Source organism: Malurus melanocephalus, unplaced genomic scaffold (assembly GCF_030028575.1).
Source record: "Malurus melanocephalus ecotype Western Australia unplaced genomic scaffold, MMel_1.1 scaffold_237, whole genome shotgun sequence".
In the NCBI taxonomy this organism is placed as follows: Eukaryota; Metazoa; Chordata; class Aves; order Passeriformes; family Maluridae; genus Malurus; species Malurus melanocephalus.
In genome coordinates, this window is record NW_026623469.1 from 809095 (window position 1) to 830645 (window position 21551).

Sequence of the window (21551 nt, forward strand, 5' to 3'; positions counted from 1 at the left end):
GGGCCGGGGAGCGCGGGGGCCGCTCTCGGCGCTCGGCACCGGGCGCGTCCTGCAGCCGCTCGCGCTCCACGGCCCCGGGAGCGGCCCCAGCGGCGCCGCCGTGGCCAGGCGCGGGGACACCCGGGATGTCCTCGTCGCCCGCGGAGGAGTGTCGGTCGCCCGTAGGGCTGGACTGCTGCAGCTGCTGCCTGGACTTGGCCAACCGAAGCGGGCTGGAGAAGGGGGCGGGGGGCGAGAACAACAACCCGGGCAGCCCCACCGTGAGCAGCTTCCGGCAGCTGCGAGAGCAGCTGGTCCGACAGAACCTCAACACCGACAAGCTGAGCTCCATCATGCGCCAGGACTCGCTGGAGCCCGTCGTGCGGGACCCCTGCTACCTCTTCAACCAGGGCATCTGCAACAGGAACATCGACCAGACCCTGCTCTCCATCCTCCTCCTCTTCCACAGGTGAGTGTCACCGCCGGGAGGCTGGGAGCTGCCGGGGGCCGGGTGTCCCGGGGCAGCCGGCTCGGAGCTGGCAGCGGTGTGGGGCTGGCAAGAGAGGGAGACCGGGGCTGGAACCCTCTCGTGTGACCCCGGGGCTGGGAGGTGTCAGCGCCGGTGGGATCTGAATGGGGAGAGGCACGAGTGGCCGCGTCTGGCACGGAGCCCGTACGTGCTGGCAGCCCATTCCTGGGTGCGAGTGTCTCTGCTCCGCCATGCCCGCTGTGCCCGTCTTGTGGCACTTCCCTGTGTCTGCCGGGCAGTGACAACAGCCCCCAGCTGTGTGTCTTGGCCGCTGGACTCTATGCTCATCTCCCTGGTTACCTCTGTCCACACAGACAGTGCCCGCAGGGGCATGGATAGTGTCCAGCGACAGACAGGCATCGACTCCCTCCTGCGTGGAGAGCGCAGCAGGTTCCTTGGGAAGCAGCTGTGCTACCTCGAAAGCCATCTTGAGCGTAAGTGAGAGCCTGGGTAGGGAGCCTGAGAGTCCCAATGCCAGGTCCTACCCTTTCGGCAGCTCCCCTGGCCCTCGCTGGAGTAAATTGAGTGGAGGCAGGTTTGGCCTGGAGTGGTATTTTCTGTCCCTGGAAAGTGGCTCTGTCCTGAGCGAGTTGGTCTTGGGGCTGCTCTGAGCAGCCTACCTGTGCCCCTACAGCCAGATGTGCTGGGGTTTGGACCCATCCATTCCCTGGCGGGCTGAGGAGGCAGAACTGCGAGGTCTGCCCCCCTCCCCTGCTTTACAGTGAGGACAGAGGAGACTGAACAGAAGGTCCCAGGAGCTACCACTCCACAGGCTCCCCAGCCCTGATGAGGTGAATCCCGCAGGCAGAGTGGACAGAGCTGTCTCAGGTCCTGCACTGACTCTGTATGGAGCTGGTTCTGGTGACAGAGAGAGCCGATGACACCCTCTGGGGGAGCAGCTTGTACTAGGGCTACCTAGTCTGGGTCTCCCCAGTTCGGCCTGGGAGGGCCGAGCTGGGCCGCTAGCGCCGCAGGTGCCCGAGTGTCAGTGTCTTCATCAGGTGGGACACATCCACAGGGAACCTGTGGCCCATCAGTGCGTCAGGTACAGGTGTTTGCATGGCTGGCACAGCAGACAGCGGCTCTGGGGCTTGCTGCTCTGCCGTGGGGGGTAATGGGCAGGAAGAGCAGCACTCACGCGTTCACAGGCACTTCGCCATCCCCTTCGCCATCCCCTTCGCCATCCCCTTCCCACCCTGCACGCACATGCACCGTGGGCGTGTGCGTGGGCGGGCGGGCGGGCGGACAAGCCTCCTCTCGCCCGGAATGGGAGGCGGGTGGGCTCACACGTGGCTGCCCCACGCGTGGGAGCCGCCCCGGCGCACGCCCGCCTCCTCGCCCAGCCAGCGTCTGACGCCGAGAGGCTGCTGCCTTGAGCCGACATTGACGGAGACTCTCTTCCTGCTCTTACATAACGCCGAGCTGCCGCTCAGGTGGGAAGGGAAGATCTGGGACATCTGCCAAGGCACCGGGGGGTACCTGGCCCGTACGGGGAACAGTGAACCTACCCAGCTGGGAAGGAACAGGAGAGAGAGGCTCCTCTCCTCCCTGGGAGGCTGCAGCAAGTTGGCACAGTGGGTGAGGTGGGGGAAGCGATTATGCTGCTCCCAGTACGGGCTGCTAGGGCTGGGGTCAGAGCCAAGCACCTGGGCTACTTGCTGGGGCAGTCAGTGACGGTGTCTGTGGGTCAGAGGCCACTGATATGGGCACAGCAGGCTGCTTCAAACTCATTCCTGCTGGAGTAGGACCTGTGGTGCTCCTGGTCAGGTAGGAAATGAGCAGAGATGCCAGGGTACAAGGATTTCTCCCTGTCAGTGCCCCTTATCGCTGCTTGCTGCCTCTCTTCCATGCCCTGTTGTGTGATGTGTCCGAAGATGTTCCACGCATTGTGTTGATGACAGGCTGTGCTATGGTGTGGTGCAAAGCTATGTTCCTCTGGCACACCCAGTGTCCAGGCACCTTGGTCTGAAGGCTGCTTGGGTGATCCCCCAGGTGGCACAGCATATGGGAGCCGGGTGTACGGCCCCAGGGCACTGGAGCCAGGTATGCCCACACCTGTGTTTGCAGTTGTTTTGCTCCAGCCTGAACTTTCTCCTTCTGGGGAATGAGCCAACACATCCATGAGGAGATAGCATACACAGTTGAGGATTGTGGGTGTCAGAGGAACACCCCGATAACATGCCTGATAAGGGCACCCTGCTGCTGGCACCAGGGAACCCAAACCATTTGGTGCTCCTTATTTTGGCTGATGTGCTCCTACAGCAGCATGGCAGAAGGGACAAGTCATGTGGATACAGATGCTTCTGCATGGCTGACGTCCAGGACAGCATGGGATTCCCAAGCTGCTAAACCCAGAGTTGAGTCTGGCTCTGGGGCTCTCTGGAGACAACCCACTCAGGGTCAGATCAGTGCTGGACATCTCAGACAAGACACATTTCAGCATATTCAGCCTGTCTTGGGGGGTTTCCCTGGCTGGGTGGTCCCTCTCCTTACCCTTTGCTCACAGCAGGGATGTTGTCAGGGATGCACAAGGCAGGGATGCCCTGGACCAGTTGCTTCCAGGGCTGATGCTCCTGCAGAAAGCCTTGCTGTTCCAGGAGTACATGCAATCCTGTCTGAAAAGGGCTTCTCCCCACCGTGTCCTCAAACAGGGCATCACAAACTACTCTCCAGGGAGATCTCATCAGTGCCAAGGGACCAAGCTCACATGGAAGCACCAGGTACAGGTAGGACAGCTGCCACTGCCCTGGCTGGGAACACGTTCTTCCTGAAGGTGCTAGTGAAGTGGGCAGAAAGGTCTTTGCCATACCTCTGTAATTCCAGTGTTATCTGAAAATGGCCCATCCCAGAGCCTGGCACAAGCCCAGTCAAGTGTGGACCAGGGAAGGCAGGCCTATGACCTCCTGGCACTTTTCCCTGGTCCAGGGGGATGAGAGGAGACAGTGGTGTGGGAGGAGGCCAGCACTGCAGGGGGAGCAGCACCCTGGTATGTTCTGACAGTGATCGAAGCAAGGCGCCGTCTGGCTCTGCGTGGGGAGAGGAGATTCATGCCAGCCCACTTGCCCACATCAGCCAGCCTCTCCTGGGCAACACCTGGCAGCCTGGCCAGCCTGTGCCCACCCTGCTCTGGGTTGTGAGGAGACACCTCTGCATAGCCAGATTGTCTCCAGGCACTGCTAGACATGCTGCTCCAACCAACAGAGTGGGCAATGATTCACCCTTTGGCCTGAGCCATGAAAGGGGCTAGGGGCCACCTTCTCCCAGGCCTGGGCAAGCCAAGGGAGTCACAGGAAAGCAGGGAAGTGCTGTGTGAAGGGCTGAGGGTAGCATGAATTTGGGCAAAGCAGGGCAGCACTGCCTTTACCACTGTAATGTCAGGCCAGCAAACAAGAGCTGCCTGGGCAGCAGTACCAGGATGGCATTTGTGTCACAGCACCACTTGTTCCCATCTGTTGGGTGTCACTTTGCAGCAGCAATGCAGGAGGAGAGGAGCCAGGGCATAAAGGGCATCCCCGGGGCAGCAGGGCCAGGGCAAACATTCCAGCTGGCTGAGTGGGCTGGAGCAACAAGGACACATTGATGGGGAGAGGGGCCACAAGTGAGCATGAGAGAGGTGTGGGTGTGGGACCATGCTGTCCCATTCTCTTCCTTCTGGCCCTGGGACAGCTCTGCCAGGGAGGGGGCCAGGAGATCCCCCATTGCCCTCCAGAACCACACACCAGGGCTTTGTTTGCTTTGCTCCCACAGGACAGAGCTGGACGTGGCCTGACCTGCAGCCTGCAGCATTGGTTGCAAGCCCTGCACACCACCGAGGTGCTGGGGAGATTTTGTTTCAGTGGCAGGAGTAGCTTGCACTGCTGGGAGATGCCGACCTTGGCGTACCCAAATCCCCCCACTATTGGGAAGGTGTCAGGCAGGCAGCTGGCTGAGCCTGCTGTGGTCTCCATCATGGGCATCCCAACATCTTGGGACTGCCACCCCACGACCCAGCAGACTTGGGGGGCCGTGTCCTGGCAGACCAGGCTCACAGGGGCTGTGCCACAGCACACTGGGTTCAACAGGGCCCGGCAGGGCTGGCAGCAGCACACACTGCATCACGCACCATGCCTGTCCCTGCCTGCTCCTGCAAAACCCAGCTCCCTCCAGAAGGAAATTCCCAACATTCCCTGGAGCAAAGGAGAGCCGTGCTCGGCCCCTTGGGAGGGAACTGTTTGCTGCTGGCCCACAAGGCTATGGCCAAGGGGGCTGGCACAGCTGAGCCACCCTAGTGATGCCAATGTCAGCTTCTCAGAAGCTTGTCATCTTGGTTCCTTGGGGATTCTTCGGCACTATCCATCTGCCAGGGCAGGCATTTAGCTCTGCACAGGGAGGAGTAGGTGTCCCAAGGTCAGGCAGGGATGACAGCATGGCCCTTTGGGGAAAAGGCTAGGCAGGACTTTTTTTCCACCTTTGAACTGTAAAGGTGAGGAAGAGGTTGGAGTTGAAGGAGGCTGCAGGAGTCCGCCCTGATCCCAGGATTGTGCCCCCTCCCTCCAGTATCCTCTTGCTGTTGAGACATGGCCTGATCCTGACAGACTCTGCAGGGACCCAAGACTACCTCCCTGGCCCCTGCCCAACACAAAGTGGGTTAAAACTGACTGCTGACTGGGGGAGCATCGCCACCTGTATGGGACCAAACGGCTTGGAAGGGCTCGGGATATATGTTGTCAGAGCCTGGCAGCTGTATGTGTGCCATGGGGACGTGACCATGCATGGGTCTGTGCACTTCATGTGGTCTGTCACGGTGAATGAGGCTCCAGGTGGATCCTGCCCTTGGGAAGGACTGAGACCCTGTTGGTAGAAGGCAGACAATCACAGAATGCTTTAGGTTGGAAAAGACTTCTGAGATCATCATCTTCAACTTTACCCCGGGTGTGTGTGGGGGAAGAGGGCTGGAGAGGCGACAGAGGCTACAACCCATCCTGATGCTTTGCAAATGAGCTCTGAGTTATATTTATCCAGATGCTGCACATGGCTGGCTTTGGGACAGGAGATCATCCTCTGTCTGTGTGCTGAGTTATATATATATATGTGTATTTGAGGGGGTTTTTGCTGCAGAATGACCCTGGTGCTAGAGAAGCTCTAGGCGCTCCAGACTCCAGGGTCAGGGTGGGATCCAGTCCTTGCCACCCCCACCTGAAATTCTCTGGGGATTGAAGTTCTGTCTGGATTGGCAGAGGGCAGCAGATGCCATGGGGTAGGACAAGACATTTCCATGTCCTCAAGTGAGACCATCACAGTGATATCCTGTGAAATGGGGCAGGACTGTTCTGGGTGGTTTGGAGGCAGGGGATGATCTCAGGTTGTCCCCAAGGGTTGGCACAAACAAGGTGAGGGCTGGCCACTGAGGTCAGCACACAGAGAGCCATGGCAGCACCACAGGTATGCATCCTGCCAGCAACTGATTGTCTTTCACATTGTTATTGTTTTTGAAATGTCAGCGACGGCAGGGTTTCAGCAAAGGTCCCTGATTTGAAATGCCCGGGATTCCTTGCAAAGGCCAGGCGGGGTATTAATAACCATTTCTGCCGAAGCTGTGCCACCCTACATGTCCTTGCCTGACCTCCTGCAGGTGCTGGCTCACGCATCAGCTGAGCACAACTCCTCTGCCCCCCAGCCCCCACTGGGTCAGGTCTATCTGGACTTCTCACCCCCAACGGGATCCAGCTGCCCCTCGAACACTGTGGGGCTGCTGGAACTCCTGCTGGGACCCACCAGGCATTGGGCCAGGCAGGAGAGCACCAGGCTCCGGCACCTGTGAAAGGGGCCAGTGAAGGGCTTGAGGGGTTTCATAAACAGGGCTTATTCTGGGCTGGAAGAGCATATTTGGGTAGCAAGGGGTGAGCTGCACAGCTCTCACAGTTCCCCTGCCTCCGTCCTCATTACATAACGAGCTGCCTCCCAATTAGTGAGCGGGCACTCCCGCACGCCGCAGGGCAGCAGCTGCCAGCACTCAGCAGGGCTCCGCACCCGCTCCTGCCTGAAAAGGGGCCTGGGATTGTTTTTGGAGGATGCCAGAGGCCCTGCTTTGGGGTTCCTCTCTCGGGCTGAGGATTCCTGCAAAGCTGAGTGAGGGGCTGGGGGAGGCAGAACCCAGGCTGGCAGCCCCCTGCCCATCTGTTTTGGGGTTCAAGGGCACTGCATGGCCCTCGTGCTGCAGAGGGTAACTTCAGTGTCACAACAACCTATGCTCTATCCCTGCTCCCCTGAAAGTGGACAAGACAAGGGCAGCCAGGATCTGGGGTTGATCCAGCCAGGGCTATCCAGGATGCCACAGTGAGCTAAGAAGCAAGGACAGTTCTGGAGTTCAGAGCCATGGCTGGCAGGAGCCCCGGGTGGGGCACGGTAACCAGGAGATGATAACACCGAGTTCAATGACAGGACTCCAGCCCAGGCCTGTGGGTGTGAAACACTTTGCTCTGCAGACAGATTTGTGGATTAAAGCTCTGCCAAGGGCTCAGGCCGCCATCCTCCCTGGGGCGAGGCATCCCTGACAGGCAGGAGTAGGTCCATGGGAGCATGTAGTATGGTGGGGGTTAGCTGCACTTCCCCAACGGGGCATGAGCATCCAGCCATGATGCTCAGAGAAACCTTCAGGGTTTTCTCTGGGCTGCCATACCTGTCACACTCATCTCAGCATTTTCAGCAGCTGTGAGGCCCTTTGAGGGGGGCAGTGAGGTGCAAGGGTGCCCCACAGTCCCTGGCAGGGCACTCACCAGCACGCACAAAGGGAGTTGGTGGCAGCGTGAGGCTAGTGTTGACTAACACCAGCCAGGTGCAATGTTTGGCCACATGGTCCAGGGCTGGTAACAGCCAGATGAGCCCTTTTTTCTCTCCTACCTCATCTTGCCTGGGGAAACCATGAGTCTGGGGGCTTCCTACATGATAAGAAGGACTTGGCTGGAACTGGGTCCTCTCTGACCTCCCCTCCTCACACTACTGCTTGGAGGCGACTGCTGCTGGGGGCATAGGAGGAAGAAGAGGGTCCGGTGACAAACTTAACGAAAAATTGCAGCTCTCAGCAGGCTGGCTTGAGAGTGTGCATTCACATGCTAGAAAAAAACAGAACTGGGAGTACAGCCAAGTACCTTTATCAGAGGAAGCAGGCAGCCCCATAGCTGGACATGGGAGCCTGCCAGGGCTCCCCTCCACCACCCCACACTGCCTCCAGCCTGACAGGTTGGAGGAGTCTCCACACAATCCTTGCCCATGCCTGCTGCCTGGCAGGGTGGGTCACCTGTGTCCCCTGCCCATGGACACAGAGCTTACTCTGCCTCCATTGGGTGTGAAGGAGGGCATGTTCCCTGTCAGCCTTCCCTCACTGAAACCCTCCCTGGGCTTCCTCAGCATGTCACAGGCTACCCCTTCTGTGTGGGCCACACGTGACTCTGGTATCCCTGGTTTGGGACTGGGACCAGGCAAGGCTGGCAGCAGCGGCTCTGCAGGCAGGGTGTGCATCCCTACCCAGGCACTTCCAGGTGGTTATCCACTGCTCTGGAACAGCACATGCTCTGGGTTGCGCCTCCAAGGCTCTGATAGGCATGACCTGGGTCCCCATGTCACAGAGCTCCTGTTTGCATGGGGCTTCTGCATGTCCCATGCAGCTCCTGGAAGGCACCAGCTGAGCTGGGGGGTAGTTCCAGGCCTCAGGGAACAGCTCAGCCAGGGAATCTCCAGGAGGAAACCAAAAGCTGGAGAACCGCTGTGCTCTGACAGTGCTAGGCCTGCAGCCCCACACCAGTGTCACAGGGCAGGCAGTTGCTTTTCAGGATGCTGGGATTGGCATGGCCGATGACCCAGATGCCTGTTTGCCCATGGGCAGTCCCTGGCATTACCTCTCCTTTCCCAGAACCAGGATACAGCTGCTGCACAAGACCTGGAGCTCCTCAGCTGTCCCACACCTAGCCCTTCCTGCCACAGGCTCCCACAGGTCCCAGCCATCACCAGTGTCCCCAGCCACCCTTCCCTCTGTTCCTGCAGGGTACAGCTAGCCCTGGCACTGGCATCACTGGTCCCTTGGCTCGCACCACCACAGCTGCAGGATTTTGGGCTGTGACAGGCAGAGTTTTCTTAGTTGTGTGTTTGCAAACAGTGGTTTTTTTCTCTCCCACTCCAGTCTGACCCTTGTAGCGGGAGATCTGGCTCTGCAGAGCAGTCTGGGCAGCCTTGGCTTTGTGCCTTTCCCAGTTTGCTCTCCAGTGTCTCCGAGGCCAGGCTATAAACATTTCCCACGCCTCGGACCCTCTGAAGGGCCTTCCTCCCATTGAGCTGAGTCCTTGGGAGAGAGAAGCCAGGAATGCTGCCACGGAGCCGTGAGCACAGCCTGGAGCAGGGGGAGAGCCAAGCCTGAGGAGGCCAGGGCTGCTCCTGAAGCCCCAACCATCCCTCCAGCTCCACCGGTTCCTGCCAGGACAGGAACATCCTTTGGTGTGTGGCACTGGGGTGCCTGGGGCAGGTACAACAGCACGTCTTGTCCCTGGGGCCGTGAGGAGGGGGCATGTCTCCTGACCCACAGCATTGTGCAGGTATGGGGTGCCAGGCAGTGAGACATAATCCCCTCATCCTGGTCCCTATCACCCCTCGCTCCAGCCCGGCAGAGCCCTGTGGGGGCTGCAGAATTCCAAGTCCCATTGCTGAGGAGGGGGTTGTCACTTAATGTTACCCAGCAGGGGGGCTGGCATCTTCTGGGCTGAGGCACAGGCTGTGTGAGGGCTGAGGGGCTTCTGGCAGCTTTGGGGTGTCCTGCAGGGCCACTGCTGAGGTGGTATCATCATTTGCTGGTGTCACTGCCTCTCCTCGCTGGTTGATGAACAGCCACTGGTGCTTTTTTTCCCCAGAGAAGACAACAATTAGTGTCACAATTACCCTGTATTGTGGCTGCTGTCACTGTTACCAAAATAACCACAGGCACGAGCCAGGCCCAGCCTGAGGAACCTTCTGTCACTATGTGTAGATAAAGGAGTCGCCATGTTGCTGCCTTAGGGAAGCAGTTCACACCACTGGCCCCTCTTGCCCAGCCTGCTCCAAACGCATGTCACGGTGGCCTCTGGTGCCATAGAGTAACTGTGAGTCCATTCCCCCCTGCTCTTTAGGAAGAGCAAGGTGGAATGTTGCCCACCCTGCTCTGCTTGGAGGAGCAGGAGCAGGTGGCAGGAGAGGAGGCAGCTGCCAGCATCCTGGCAAGGCCAGGGCTGTGGTGTGCTAGGAAAGAGCCCCACYACTACTTGGGGTGCAAAGGGAGCCCTGTGTAGGACCCTGCTGCTGTGGGGGCATTGGGGCAGCTCAAGAGGGGCTCCTGGGAAGAGCTGGCACAAAGCAGGATTCAGCAGAGCTGGGAGCTACTGCTCCCACTGTGGAGGTGCCAGCAGGGCTGCAGGTGACACCCATAGGCTGGGGGTGCCCTCCCTCTCTGCAGGGCACTGTGGAGCTGCCCTGCGCCGTGCCACTGACACCGGCTGTGCAGGCAGGGCCGTGCGTCAGCTGTGAGTCAGGGCAGCATGTGCAGGGGGTGCCGGCAGCACACGAGCATCTGCACGCAGAACAGTGGCATTCGTTTGGCACACCAAGTGTGTGTCACAGGGTCACGGAGGCATTCGCGTTGGAAAAGATTCCCAAGATCATCGGCTACAGGTACTAAATTAATATGCTTGCACACCTGCGTGAGCAGGGTGCCCCAATGTACACATGCATGTGCAGGGTGTGCCCCTGTGTGCATGGCACATACTCGTGTGGGCTGCAAACATGCGTGTGTATGCAGGGGGTGTGGACATGTGGGTGTGGACACGTGGGTGTGCTGCGTGTGCATGCGCGTGTGCAGGCAGGACTTGCTTGTGGGGGCTGCAAGGTGTGCTGTGGTTTTGTGTGCCCAGTGACATACTCAGGAGCCCGTCCCACATGTGAGGGTTTGGGGCCATGTGGGGGAGCTAAAGCCCCTGCCCAGCCTGACCTCAGGCTGCATAAGGATCTCTTGTTTATTGAGTGTCAGGAAAGAAACTTCTGCTTCTTCATACCTCCAGAGCATCCCTTACTGCGACCTCTCAAAGGCCAACAGCATCCTGCCCAGCCTCAGAGTGAGGAGCCCATGCCCCAAGCAGTGATATGGGCAGGGCTAGGTTGAAACACCCAGGGGGACTGCAGGGAAATCAGTGACTTACTCGTTTATTTTTGCAATAGTCCCAACTCCATGGGAAAAATACTGAAGGTGGCAGAGCTGAAGCAATCTCCCCCAAAAGTGTTTTTTCAGCTTCACTCCAGCAGCTGCAGAAATCCTTGGTTTTTTTCCTCAGTCTTTGGTGCCTGAGTGCTGCTGCAGACTGAGAATCTCAAGCTGTGAGACAAGGGTGACCAGCCAGGCTCTGGTCTGCCCGTTCTGGAGTCCTTGTTCCCTGCACTATTGATTTAGGGCTTTCTTTGGGAGGGAGGCTGAGCCAGGACTAGGGGGGCCCAATCACAGGAGATAGGAAAACAGGCACAGCTGCCAGGGCTGGGGGCAGACTGGGGTCTGCCCACACCATCTCCCTGCTGCTGACACCTCTCCGCAGAAGACAGAAGCTGGCACAAATGTGGGAGAAGATGTTTCCCCCATCTCTCCTGTCCTCTCCACAGTGAAACCAAGCACATTCCGTGAGCTGCAGTGGGAAACTGAGTCAAGGGACCCCTGGTGTGGGTGGTGTGGTCTTATACCAGCAAGAGGACAAAACTGTGTCCCAGGGGCTGCTACCAAGCCACCACCGGCTACTCTGGGGACAAGTGCACACAGAGGCCTTTCATCTCCCCATGGAGGGGGGCACCCGCGCAGCTCGGGATTGTACACTGGCCATTGGCCTTGAAAGGGCCAATTGAGTGCAGCTGAGGTCATCCCCCAGCATTGGTTTTCCCCGTGCCTGCAGCCCCTGGATGCAGCCAACAGCCAGGCTGTCTCTGCCATTACAAGCTGGGGGACGCAGCCACAGGCAGAGCCGGCATTGCTGCTGGGACCAGAGAGGCCAGAACAGGGTCAGAGGGCGGCATGGCCTTCCAGCCACCATACTCCCCAAGCCTCTTCAGGAGGGACTGGTAAGTAGGGCCTGGTGTGGGTGATGGGGGGAACACAGGCCAGCCCCAGGGCTTGGGGGACAGACCCCTTCTTACTCTCTGCAGTGCCAGCACCCTGCTCAGCCCCTGTCCCGCAGCTTTTCATGGCCCAGAGTAGTGCTGACATGGGGATGTGTATCATCTCCCCCACAGATCCCAGATGGGCCCACCAGGGAGAAAATGCTTTCTCATATCCCCATGTGTCCCAGGGCACCCGCATGTGCCCAGCTGCAGTTGACAGGCAGCACAGCATCTTCACCCATGCCCTGAGAGTGGGGTGCGATTTGTGGAGAGCTGCCTTGGCTATGTCTTGCTCTCAGCAGCAGCCATGGGGAAACTGTGCCTCAGTTTCCCTTTCTGATGGGGAAATTCCACTCTGCTCCTTCTCCCCACTCAAGGAAGGGGCACAGCAGCACACCCACTAGTCAGTGCTCCTTGGCCTCTCCCAGCAGCCAAGTGCCAGGCACATTCAGTACCCCCTGGATCGGGGCATTCAGCGTCCTTTCCAGCATCCCTGGGCTGCACGTGCCCTACCAGCACTAACTCTTTCTTGGACACTATGCCGTGTGTGGGCTCTGCCACGGGGTCCCATCCAGTATCAGCCCTGCCATGGCCAGCAGGGGATGAGACCCCAGAATCAGGGGCAGTAGACAGCAACTGAACAAAGTTCCCACAGGCCCAGATCCAGATCCGGAGGGCAGAGACCAAGGGCACTGGGGGCCGCGCCCGGGTGGGCAGTGTCACCCCAGACCCCAGGATGCTGCAGGCATTTTAGGGGCCCTGCTGCCACCCCTTGGAGGAGACCCACTTGTTCTGTGTGTTAGTTGCTCTGCAGATGCGGGGAGGATCCGTGGTGACCCCGGAGCTTGCGCACGCGTGTGCACACACAGGGATGCCGCTCCACACAAACACAGGCAGAGCCGTCCCAGGCCGTGCACCCCAGCACGCCCCGTCTGCGCACCCCGGCCCCGGCCCCGGGCCCTGCAGTGCCGCTCGTGCCCGCGGGGGGGCCCCCCCAGTGCCGCCGCCCGCTGCGGGGTTATGCAAGGACGGGCGGGGCCGCCTTGGCCGAGGCGTGTCCGGCGCCCGGAGGGTTTTGTACTCCGGGTTTCTTGGGCAGCCCCGGGTCGTTGTTCTGAAACGCAAGGGTGTTGTTGTTCTGTATCCCTGGTTTGTTCTGTTCCCCGGGGCTGTTCTGTAGCCCGGAGGTGGTGGTGTACAATGCTCCCGGGTTTGTTCTGGACGCCAGTTTTGTTCTAGACCCCAGGTTTGGTCTGCGTCCCGTAGTTGTTGTTCTGCACGCTGGGCGTGTTCTGTACCCCGAATTTGTTCTTCACCACAAGGTCGTTGTTCTGCGCCCCGGGTTGGCTCTGCAACCTGGGGTTGTTTTGCTCTGTACCCCGAGTTCGTTCTGTACCCGGGAGCTATTCTGCACCCCGGGGGTGTTGTTCTGTACCCCGGGTCTGTTCTGCACTCCCGCAGCTGTTGTTCTGCAACTCCGAAACGTGTTTCGTACCCTGGATTGGTTCTCGCACCCCAGGTTTGCTCCACACGCAGGTTTTCGTTTCCTCTACTGGGGTTGTTTTTTACGCCCGGGTTGTTTTCCGCTCTCGTTCCTGTTGTCACTCCCGTTTCTGTTTGTTTTGCACCCCGCTTCTATTATGCACTCCGGCTTCTATTTTGAATGTCCATGGCTCCCCTTTCCCTCCTGCCTCCCCATCACAGTCACACTGTGCGGGACCTGCAGGCTGCACCTCCAAATGCAGACCGGGTTCACCCCTTCTCCCAGTCCCCCAAGTAGGTGCGTGTGTCCCTCCCCCACCTCACATCCTGGGTGCCCAGGAGCACAGGAAGGGGATGCTGAGGCGTGTGGACTGTGTGGGGTTGTACTCCTCCTGACGGGGAGCCAGGACTCTTTACTTGCCACAGAACAAGGGGCGTGGAGTGGGGATGCGGATTATGGGGGATACCGAGCTGAAGCGCGGGGATCTTGCACTGGGTCGGGGCCGTGCTGCGGTTTAACTGGAAGGGGTGGACGGGCTGCAAGGGCTGCAGTACACGGAGTGAGGGGGCAGTACGGGGAAGCAGTGTGCCGCACCGGGTGCAGTACCGGGGGGCAGTGTGCCGCACCGGGTGCAGTACCGGGGGCAGTACCGGGGGGCAGTGGGCAGTACCGGGGGCCAGTGTGTCGCACCGGGGGCGGTACCGGGGGGCAGTGTGTCGCACCGGGTGCAGTACCGGGGGCAGTACCGGGGGGCAGTGTGTCGCACCGGGTGCAGTACCGGCGCAGTCCCGGCGCGGCGCTGAGGGACGGCGGGCGGTCCCGAGCGTGTTCGCCCCTCCCGGCAGGGCGGGCGCCACCGATATAAGCGGGGGCGGCGCGAAGGTCCCCGCAGTGCGTTTTACTCCGTCTGTGAGCGTCTGTGCGTGTCCCCGCGCCCGCAGCCATGAGCACCGGCGTATACCAGTCCCCCATGGAGGTGGCTGTCTACCAGCTCCACAACTTTTCCATCTCCTTCTTCTCCTCCCTGCTCGGGGGAGATGTGGTCTCCGTGAAGCTCGACAACAGGTAGGGGCAGCCCCGGAGCGCCTCAGTGTCCCCGCCATTCGCCGCAGAGATCCGGGGGAAGGGACGTGCCGGTGCCCGGGGGGGCCCGCTGCGGATCCCGATTGATGAGGTGGGGGGGCATTGCTGCGCCGGGAGTGAAGGACGCACACGACCGGTGCCTGTATTCATGAATTCCCCTGGGAAGGGAGACGCCTCGATGCGCTGGTAGAGGGGAGGTGTCGCGGTGCCCGGACCCCGGTGGAAGGGAGGTGTTCGGTGCTGACCCCCGGCCTTTCCGCTCTCTTCCAGCGCCTCTGGAGCCAGCGTGGTGGCCATCGACAACAAGATCGAGCAGGCAATGGTGAGCTGAAGCGTTGCCCCCCCCGCACCTTCCCCTGTCACCCCGCGGGTGCTATGCCAGGGGGTGGGCTTCCCGCTCTCGCATGGGTGCTCTACCCAGGGCGGGGGTCCCCACTTCCCATCCCGCTGCCGGGCAGAGCTGCTCTTTGTCTGTGAACGCCGCGAAGCTCATTGGCTCCAGCCATTCCGCAGTGCGCAGGGAGCGAGGCTGGACATGGAGGGGGACCTTCAGGGTCTGGGGTTGACCGAGCCGGGTTTCCTGAGTGCTTAGGACTCAGCCCCCCCCAATCCCGGGGACAGGGGAGGGAGCTGCAGAGTGCTTCTGGGTGCAGAGAGACCAGAGAGGTGGCAGCTGAGGGAGCTATGCTGGGTGAGCACCAAGCCCTGGCCAGGGTTCAAAGACTGGGGTAGGAAGAGACAGTCCTTGGGAAAAGCTTCTACAGCATTTGGCACTTTCCCCTACGCTTGGAAAGGGAGAGAGCAACCCCCAGGGCCTTGTTCTCTATTGTAATCAGCCACTTCAATGGCCTTTTGCAGGATCTTGTGAAAAATCATCTGATGTATGCTGTGCGGGAGGAGGTGGAGGTCCTGAAAGAGCAAATCAAGGAACTGTTGGAGAAAAACTCACAGCTGGAGCGTGAGAACAGCCTCCTGAAGACCCTGGCCAGCCCTGAGCAGCTAGAGAAGTTTCAGTCGCGGCTCCCAGCAGAGGTGCTGTGCCCTGAGGACCAGAGCCCTGGGGTGGCTGCCCCGGCCCAGCACTCTGGGGGCTCTGCGGTGTAAGGTGGCTCTGTCCTCGGGGTGGGCAGAGCCACAGAACTCTTTCAACTTAATCTCCTGCAAAATCATTTCCGCCTTCATCTCACACGAAGGACTGCCAGACCCTGGCACTGAGCCGTGCCCCCCGGGCAACACTGGCCAGCCCGCAGAGCCAGCGGCCCTCTGCTTCATGAGGATGCTCTTCTGCAAGGAAGACAGGGGCAGCTGACCCCCCTTCCCCATCCAACCGCCCACCGGGTGCCAGCAGGAGATCTGTGGTACCTGTCCTGGGTTCTGCTGGAGAGCGGCACTAGGCAGTCTTTGGCACCATGATAGTACCCTGCAGTTGGAAGGAGTGCACGCCAGGCCTTGGGCTGTGCTTGCACTCTGCAGGGGGGTGTCTCTTTCTGGCAAAGCCTGACATTGGAGGGAGACCAATGTTAAGTGAGCGAAGCAGATATGTCCCACAAGCCACCTGGGAGCATGCTGGCACCCGACCCAGACTGAGCAGCACCAGGGGTGGCAGCTGCAGCATAGTCGGTGGCTGAACACACAGCAGTATGGAGATTACAAGGGAAAAAGGCTTGTTTTGTTTGTTTGGGCATCTTCTGTAGCTGTATCTATGTATAAACAGGTGCGCGAGCGGTGCCTCCAAGGCTGTAGGGTGCCTGCTCTGGGCCAGCCATGCCCATCTGAACAGCTAGGACATTCAAAGGCAGACTGGAATGGTGAGTGGCTGTCAGTGGGGAGCCAACTATTGTGAGTGGCACCAAAGAGGGGACAGATTCACTCCTCTCTGGCATCCCACATGACAAGAACCATGCAGCAGCACTGGGAGGATCTGGACTGACCACTGGGCAGAGCCACAAGCCAAGCTGTGCTCTAGCCTGCTGGGATGGAGGAGCCAACCCATACGCCTGGGCTCCCCTCTGTCCCTGGCCTGCTCTCTGGGACGTGACAAGACATTGCTTTTGATGTCAGAAGCAGTGACATTGTTGTGTAAATCTAGATAGAAATGGCAATAAACTCTACTTTTTATACATACCTGTGGCCCAAGCTCTGTTGGTGGTTGGGAAGAGGGGGAAGAGTGATGGCACTGGGGAAGAGGCTGGGACTTGCTGGGATGGGACTGGTGAAGGTACTGGGCCGGTGATATTTCCCAGCTTGGAAAACCTGGCAGCTCCCCACCTTTGCAAGGGGGTGCAGCCCCCCCTAGATGGCCCTGGCTGAACCAAGATGGGTTTTTGGAGATATGAGCAAGAAGTCCCTTCCCAGGAGCTGGGTGTGTGGGAGGGAAAAGTGCTGTGAACATGCAGGTCTCTGTCCCCTGTGTCACACCTGTGCAGGGCAGACTTGGAGGTACAAGCAGAATGGAGGTTCTTCTCAGGCTGTGTGAAGCTCTGCTCTTCCTCTGGTGCTTTTGTTCTCACATCATTGATATTTTTTGTTTGTTTTTCATTTTGGACCAACTCAAAACATGACCTGAGGGTAAGAAGATGGGTCATCTGGATTGAACAGTGCTGGACAGGGGTGGAGGACGCCCCAGCTCTGTTCTAGGGCACAGCCAGCTTTTGATTCAGCCCCATCGGCTATGTGGAGAAGGGCAAAAAAACCCCAAACCCTCCATCTCTGGGGCTGCTGATGGCTACTACAGGTTAAAGCCTAGAGGTGCTTGTGCAGAGCCCCAGGATTGGCAGGATATTTGAACCAAGGTGCAGTATCCTCCCCAGGATTTTCTACCAGGACACAGCTTCTGGGTCAGCTGGAGCCATTCCTGTGCTGGTAGTGCCTGGGGCCAGTGGAGCAGGTAGGTGGCCATACCCTGTGGTGTGGCAGCACAGCTCCACATGGCGGGGCTTCGGATCTCAGCCGTGGTGAGGGCTGCTCAGCCCCAGCCCTTCGTGAGTCACGATGGAGCTGGGGGGTGATTGGCACCCTGGAAACACCGGGTAAACAGCAAAACACAGGCCAGGAAGGGCTTGAAATCATTATTGGGTGGCTGTCTCCTCCTTGTCCTGTCTGTCCCAGCACAGTGACCCCATGGCAGCCTTGCGCAGGCAGACCTACAAGTGCTCTAGTGCAAGGGCACATTCATGTGCCTTATGAGTACTTGTGATGACTTTCCCTGTGTGTGTAAACAGGTTCAGGCCCCTCCATCACATGCATGCACATCCCTCGCACACAGAGGAGCTGAAGCAGCCTGTGGGACACACACAGAGCAGACTCCCAGTGCTGCCACCCTCTCAGGAGTACAGCTGCTCCAGGAAGGGCTGTTCCACAGGGCAGCAGGATTCAGCTGTGCTTGCACTGGCCAGATCACTACAGTGGATGTTGGGGTGCTGGGAAATGGTCCAGCCATTCTTCTGGCCCATCTTGGCTGGGAAGCTTTGGCCTGCAGCAATGAGCTCTTATTGCACCCCTCAATTCAGCTGCATTCAAGGGGTGCCATGATGGTATTTGGAGTCCTGTTTGCCATCTCTCCCCATCCCCTGTCTCCTCCCCACAGCCTTGGGGTTCCGCACAGCCTGTATGCCTCTGTGCACAGGGACAGGCAGTGGCAAAACCTGCTCATTGAAACCACCCACCACAAAGCACTTGCTTCAGAACTTAGCCTTCCTCCCACGGGTAGGCAGAGCCTTTTCCGCTCCTCCAGCATGGTGTGACACGGTGCCAGCCAATGGCACAGGGCAGCCTTGAAGAGCCCCCACCTGCCCACTGCCCCACGGTGCCCCAGGGGTTAACGCACACTCTAGCATCTCCCTGTCACCCTGCACCCAGCCTCCCCTCAGCCCTCAGTGTCTGCCACCCCAGGCCTGCATCCCCCCTGGCTCAGATCAAGGGCAAGATAGAGAAAAGGGCTTGGGGGATGCCTGTGGTTGCATCGGGTGGGAAGCCCATGTAGGTGATGCTTAGTGCAGCGAGCACAGGTGAGCAGCAGCCTAGCAGAGGGTTTGGAGCTACACAAGGGAGGGCAGCAGGATTTGAGGGCCTGCCCAAGGGTCAGGATACAGGGGAGACACTCCCAGCCCTTCATGTTCTCACTTCTTCACTGGGTTTTTCTGGGAAGATTCTGCTCCAGTCAGGCAGAAGGGCCTTATGTAACATCCCTCCCTGTGCCTCAAACACTATGTGCCTCCCTGCTCCTCGAATTGAACACCATGTCCCAGCCCGGCCCAGCCCCGCGGGAGCCTTGCAGACAGATGTGTGCCTGGGATTTTCCATGCCATCCTCAGCACCCAGCACCCCCATGGATCCCGGTCAGCCCACTGCAGCTGCACAGGGCCACTTGTAGGTCTGGGGACCCTCTCAGGAGAGGAATCCATGTTGCACAGTGGAGGCTCCCACTAAAGAGTGTCACAAGCCATGGTGCCAGCCCTGAGCAAGCCACAGCTCGGTGCCATTGGGGTTGGTTGGTGGTGGGGTTGTGTGTTGACAGCAAGAACCAGCTGGAACCTGCACAGGCAGTGAGAGTACTTGGGCTCTGTGTGCTGCAGCCTTCCAGTACACCTGCATAAGTATTCCATGAGTGCTGGGACTGCCCCCCCTGCCCCCCCCCATCTGGGACAGCTGGAGAGGGAGAGATACAGCATGAGGATACACCAGCAACAAGCCAAGGATGCAGAGCCCATCCCTCAAGAACCCCTACAACAGGGTGGGTGGGGTGCATAGAGAAGTGCTCCCCATTTGGGGCTGCACCTGGGCCCAGACGCTGGTCAGAGCTGAGGGTCCTTGTCCAACCTATCTTTTCCCCCACAGCTCACCCACCCTTCTGTCATGCCCCAGTTTTCCCTCTGTTCATGTCCCCTGGGAAGGGGGTTTCTCCAAGGTAGGGCCAGGCTGAGACCCCACCATGCCTGAAAGCAGTCCCAGCTGGGTTGGAGGTTTCAGGCCTCCATGGCAGGCAGGCCCAGGCCAAGGCAGAGGGAAAGGAGCAGTTCTCAGTGCACGTGCATATCCGGAGCTGCTGGCATGGCCGCCCACAACATGCACACTGCAGCCATGCCCTTTGCCAGCACTGTCAGCCCATACGCACTAGCACCTGTGGGGTACTGGCAGCACATTCCAAAATGGCACAGGCAGTCCTTGCTGTGACAGAGCAGCTGTTTCTGTCCCGGTGCCGTGTCGCCCTTATATAACTGGGGAGCCAGCCCAGGCCTGTGCCCTCTGTTCAGGGCTAGGACAGGACCCAGCAGTGCCAGCTGCCAGACCCCTCAGGACTTTTGGCCCCCTGACAGGTCACGGGGCTGTCCCCCCCACACCAGGAGCACTGCCAGCCCCTGTTTCCCCACAGCCCCAGTAGGATGGGGACCTGCAAAAGCAAGCCCAGCTGGCCACAGAGGGCAGGGGCTGTGTGTGCCCAGGCCTCATTTTCGGGGTGGGGGCCAGGGCAGGGCTGCTAGGATGGGTACACAGTGTTCCCTGGCGGTTTGTGTCCCCGGCACCCTGCCCTGACACCCAGCTACAGGCGTTTGTTGGTATCAGGAAGTGAAACAAACAGCAGGCAGTCACCTAGCAGCGAGACCGCAACCGCCCCAGTGTGCTGGGTGCATAGGGTGCACCGCATTCCTACCGGGACCCCACCATCACCAGCTGCCCTTGGCACAGCACCTCTCCCTGCCCTGTGTACTGCTGGGCATTCCTAAGGGGAGCAGCTGGCTCATTCTCTCCATCCTCAGGTATTCTTTCTGCATCCTCCAGGGCTGCAGGATGCGTTTTCCCATTGGGAAAAATAAAAGTAAAGCCACAGTTTGTGGCCTGTGGGCTGCAGCTGTGTCTCCAGCCTGGTCAAGTCCTGTGGAGGGAAAAACCTGTCAGCAGGATCTGTTGAAATAGGGTAAGGGGGACAGAGTTAGATTGGGTATAGGAAAGGAGTTTTTTTACTATGGAGGATGATGAGGCCCTGGCACAGGGTGCCCAGAGAAGCTGTGACTGCCCCATCCCTGGAAGTGTTCAAGGCCAGGTTGGCCGGGGCTTGGAGCAACCTGGGATAGTGGAAGATGTCCTTGCCTTTGGCAGGAGAGTGGAATAGATGACCTTTAGAGGTCTCTTGCAACCCAAACCATTCTGGGATTTTATGATTCTATGACTCTTTGGTTTGGCTGGGTCCAGCTGTCCCTGCAGGTCCCTGCCTGTGGCACAGGGGTGGTTTCTGGGATCCAGACATGCTGGCTTTCATCCCCACCAGCTGGAGAAAGGGGAGCCCAGTGAGGAGCCATCTGCCCACTGGTATGGGTCTGGTATGGGTGTCAGCACACAGGGAGCCACAGCTTTGTACCTGTGGTGAGGTGGCCTTGTGTGTAATCCTTTGGATAGACATTTCCCAGGGCTGGGACAGCTGTGGAACCTGTTGTGGCAAAAGGATTTCAGTTTCCCAGGCAGAAACGAGGTCTAACAGCCACAAGGAGACAAGCTTAGGGGAGGACAGAAGAGGGAAGGGGATGGAGTGTGTAGGATTGTGTTAGGGACAAGCAGGAGATGCTGTTGAATGACAACACCAAAGACAAAAGTTGCTGAGGCAGATGGAAAACAGCTGGGTCATCCAGGAGGGTGACAAGAGTGCAAAAGACACAAACAACCTGAGATTCCTCCTGCCTGTCCATAACAGAGCCAGCGTGACAGATCTTATGAGGTTAATGGGATCATTAGTGGCGAGAAGGAGGCAGCTAAGCAGTAAAATGTTCCCGAGAAAGTGAACTTCCTCATTCCAGTCAAGAAAGGGAGATTGGTTCAGAGCAAACAGCACCAGGACAAACAACTCAATTAGAAACAGCAAGTTCTCAAACCCAGACAAACAACCCAGACCCGGAACATTTAATGTGGGAAGAGCCACGCTTGGAGCAAACACTTCCCCGTGGGACTGCCACTTAATGAATGAGCACTTGGAGTTACAGAAGGTGCCAGGGATTAACTGGGATTTAGGGGCCTGGGGGACCTGGCCAATTTGCTTTAATTGATCATTAGAAACAGCATAATCCCCAGGAAAATCAGTGTGGGAAATCCGGGCGCCAGGCTCCAGACTTCACTGGGACTTAAAAGAGGGCACAAGTCACAAAGGGGTTGTCTCTTTTGGAGAAGTCTTTGCGAATGAGTGGCTTGTCTTGTACCTGACCCCTGGAGGCTGCCCACAGCCTGTCTCAGTCCCCAGCTCCCTGCCTGGTGCCCTGCCTGCAGAGGCAGCTGCCCACACTGCCTGGCCCCCAGGGGCAGAACAGAGGGACAAGGGTTGACTCTGAGCAAGGCTGACTTCTCCATTCTGTTCCTCCA

General features: G+C 58.9%; 1 protein-coding gene across 2 annotated transcripts; it reads left to right on the forward strand.

Annotated features, from left to right (window-relative positions):
• The first annotated feature begins 29 nt into the window (after nt 1-29).
• TSC22D3 (TSC22 domain family member 3) lies at nt 30-16331 on the forward strand. 2 transcript variants are annotated; one of them, XM_057374989.1, is made up of 3 exons: nt 30-448; nt 14478-14529; nt 15066-16331. In XM_057374989.1, the coding sequence occupies exons 1-3, from the start codon at nt 126-128 to the stop codon at nt 15309-15311; spliced, it is 621 nt and encodes a 206-aa protein (XP_057230972.1). In that variant the 5' UTR covers nt 30-125; the 3' UTR covers nt 15312-16331. The 2 variants fall into 2 exon arrangements, with proteins under 2 accessions (XP_057230972.1, XP_057230973.1); XM_057374990.1 differs by lacking the exon at nt 30-448 and adding an exon at nt 13990-14189.
• The last annotated feature ends 5220 nt before the right edge of the window (nt 16332-21551 follow it).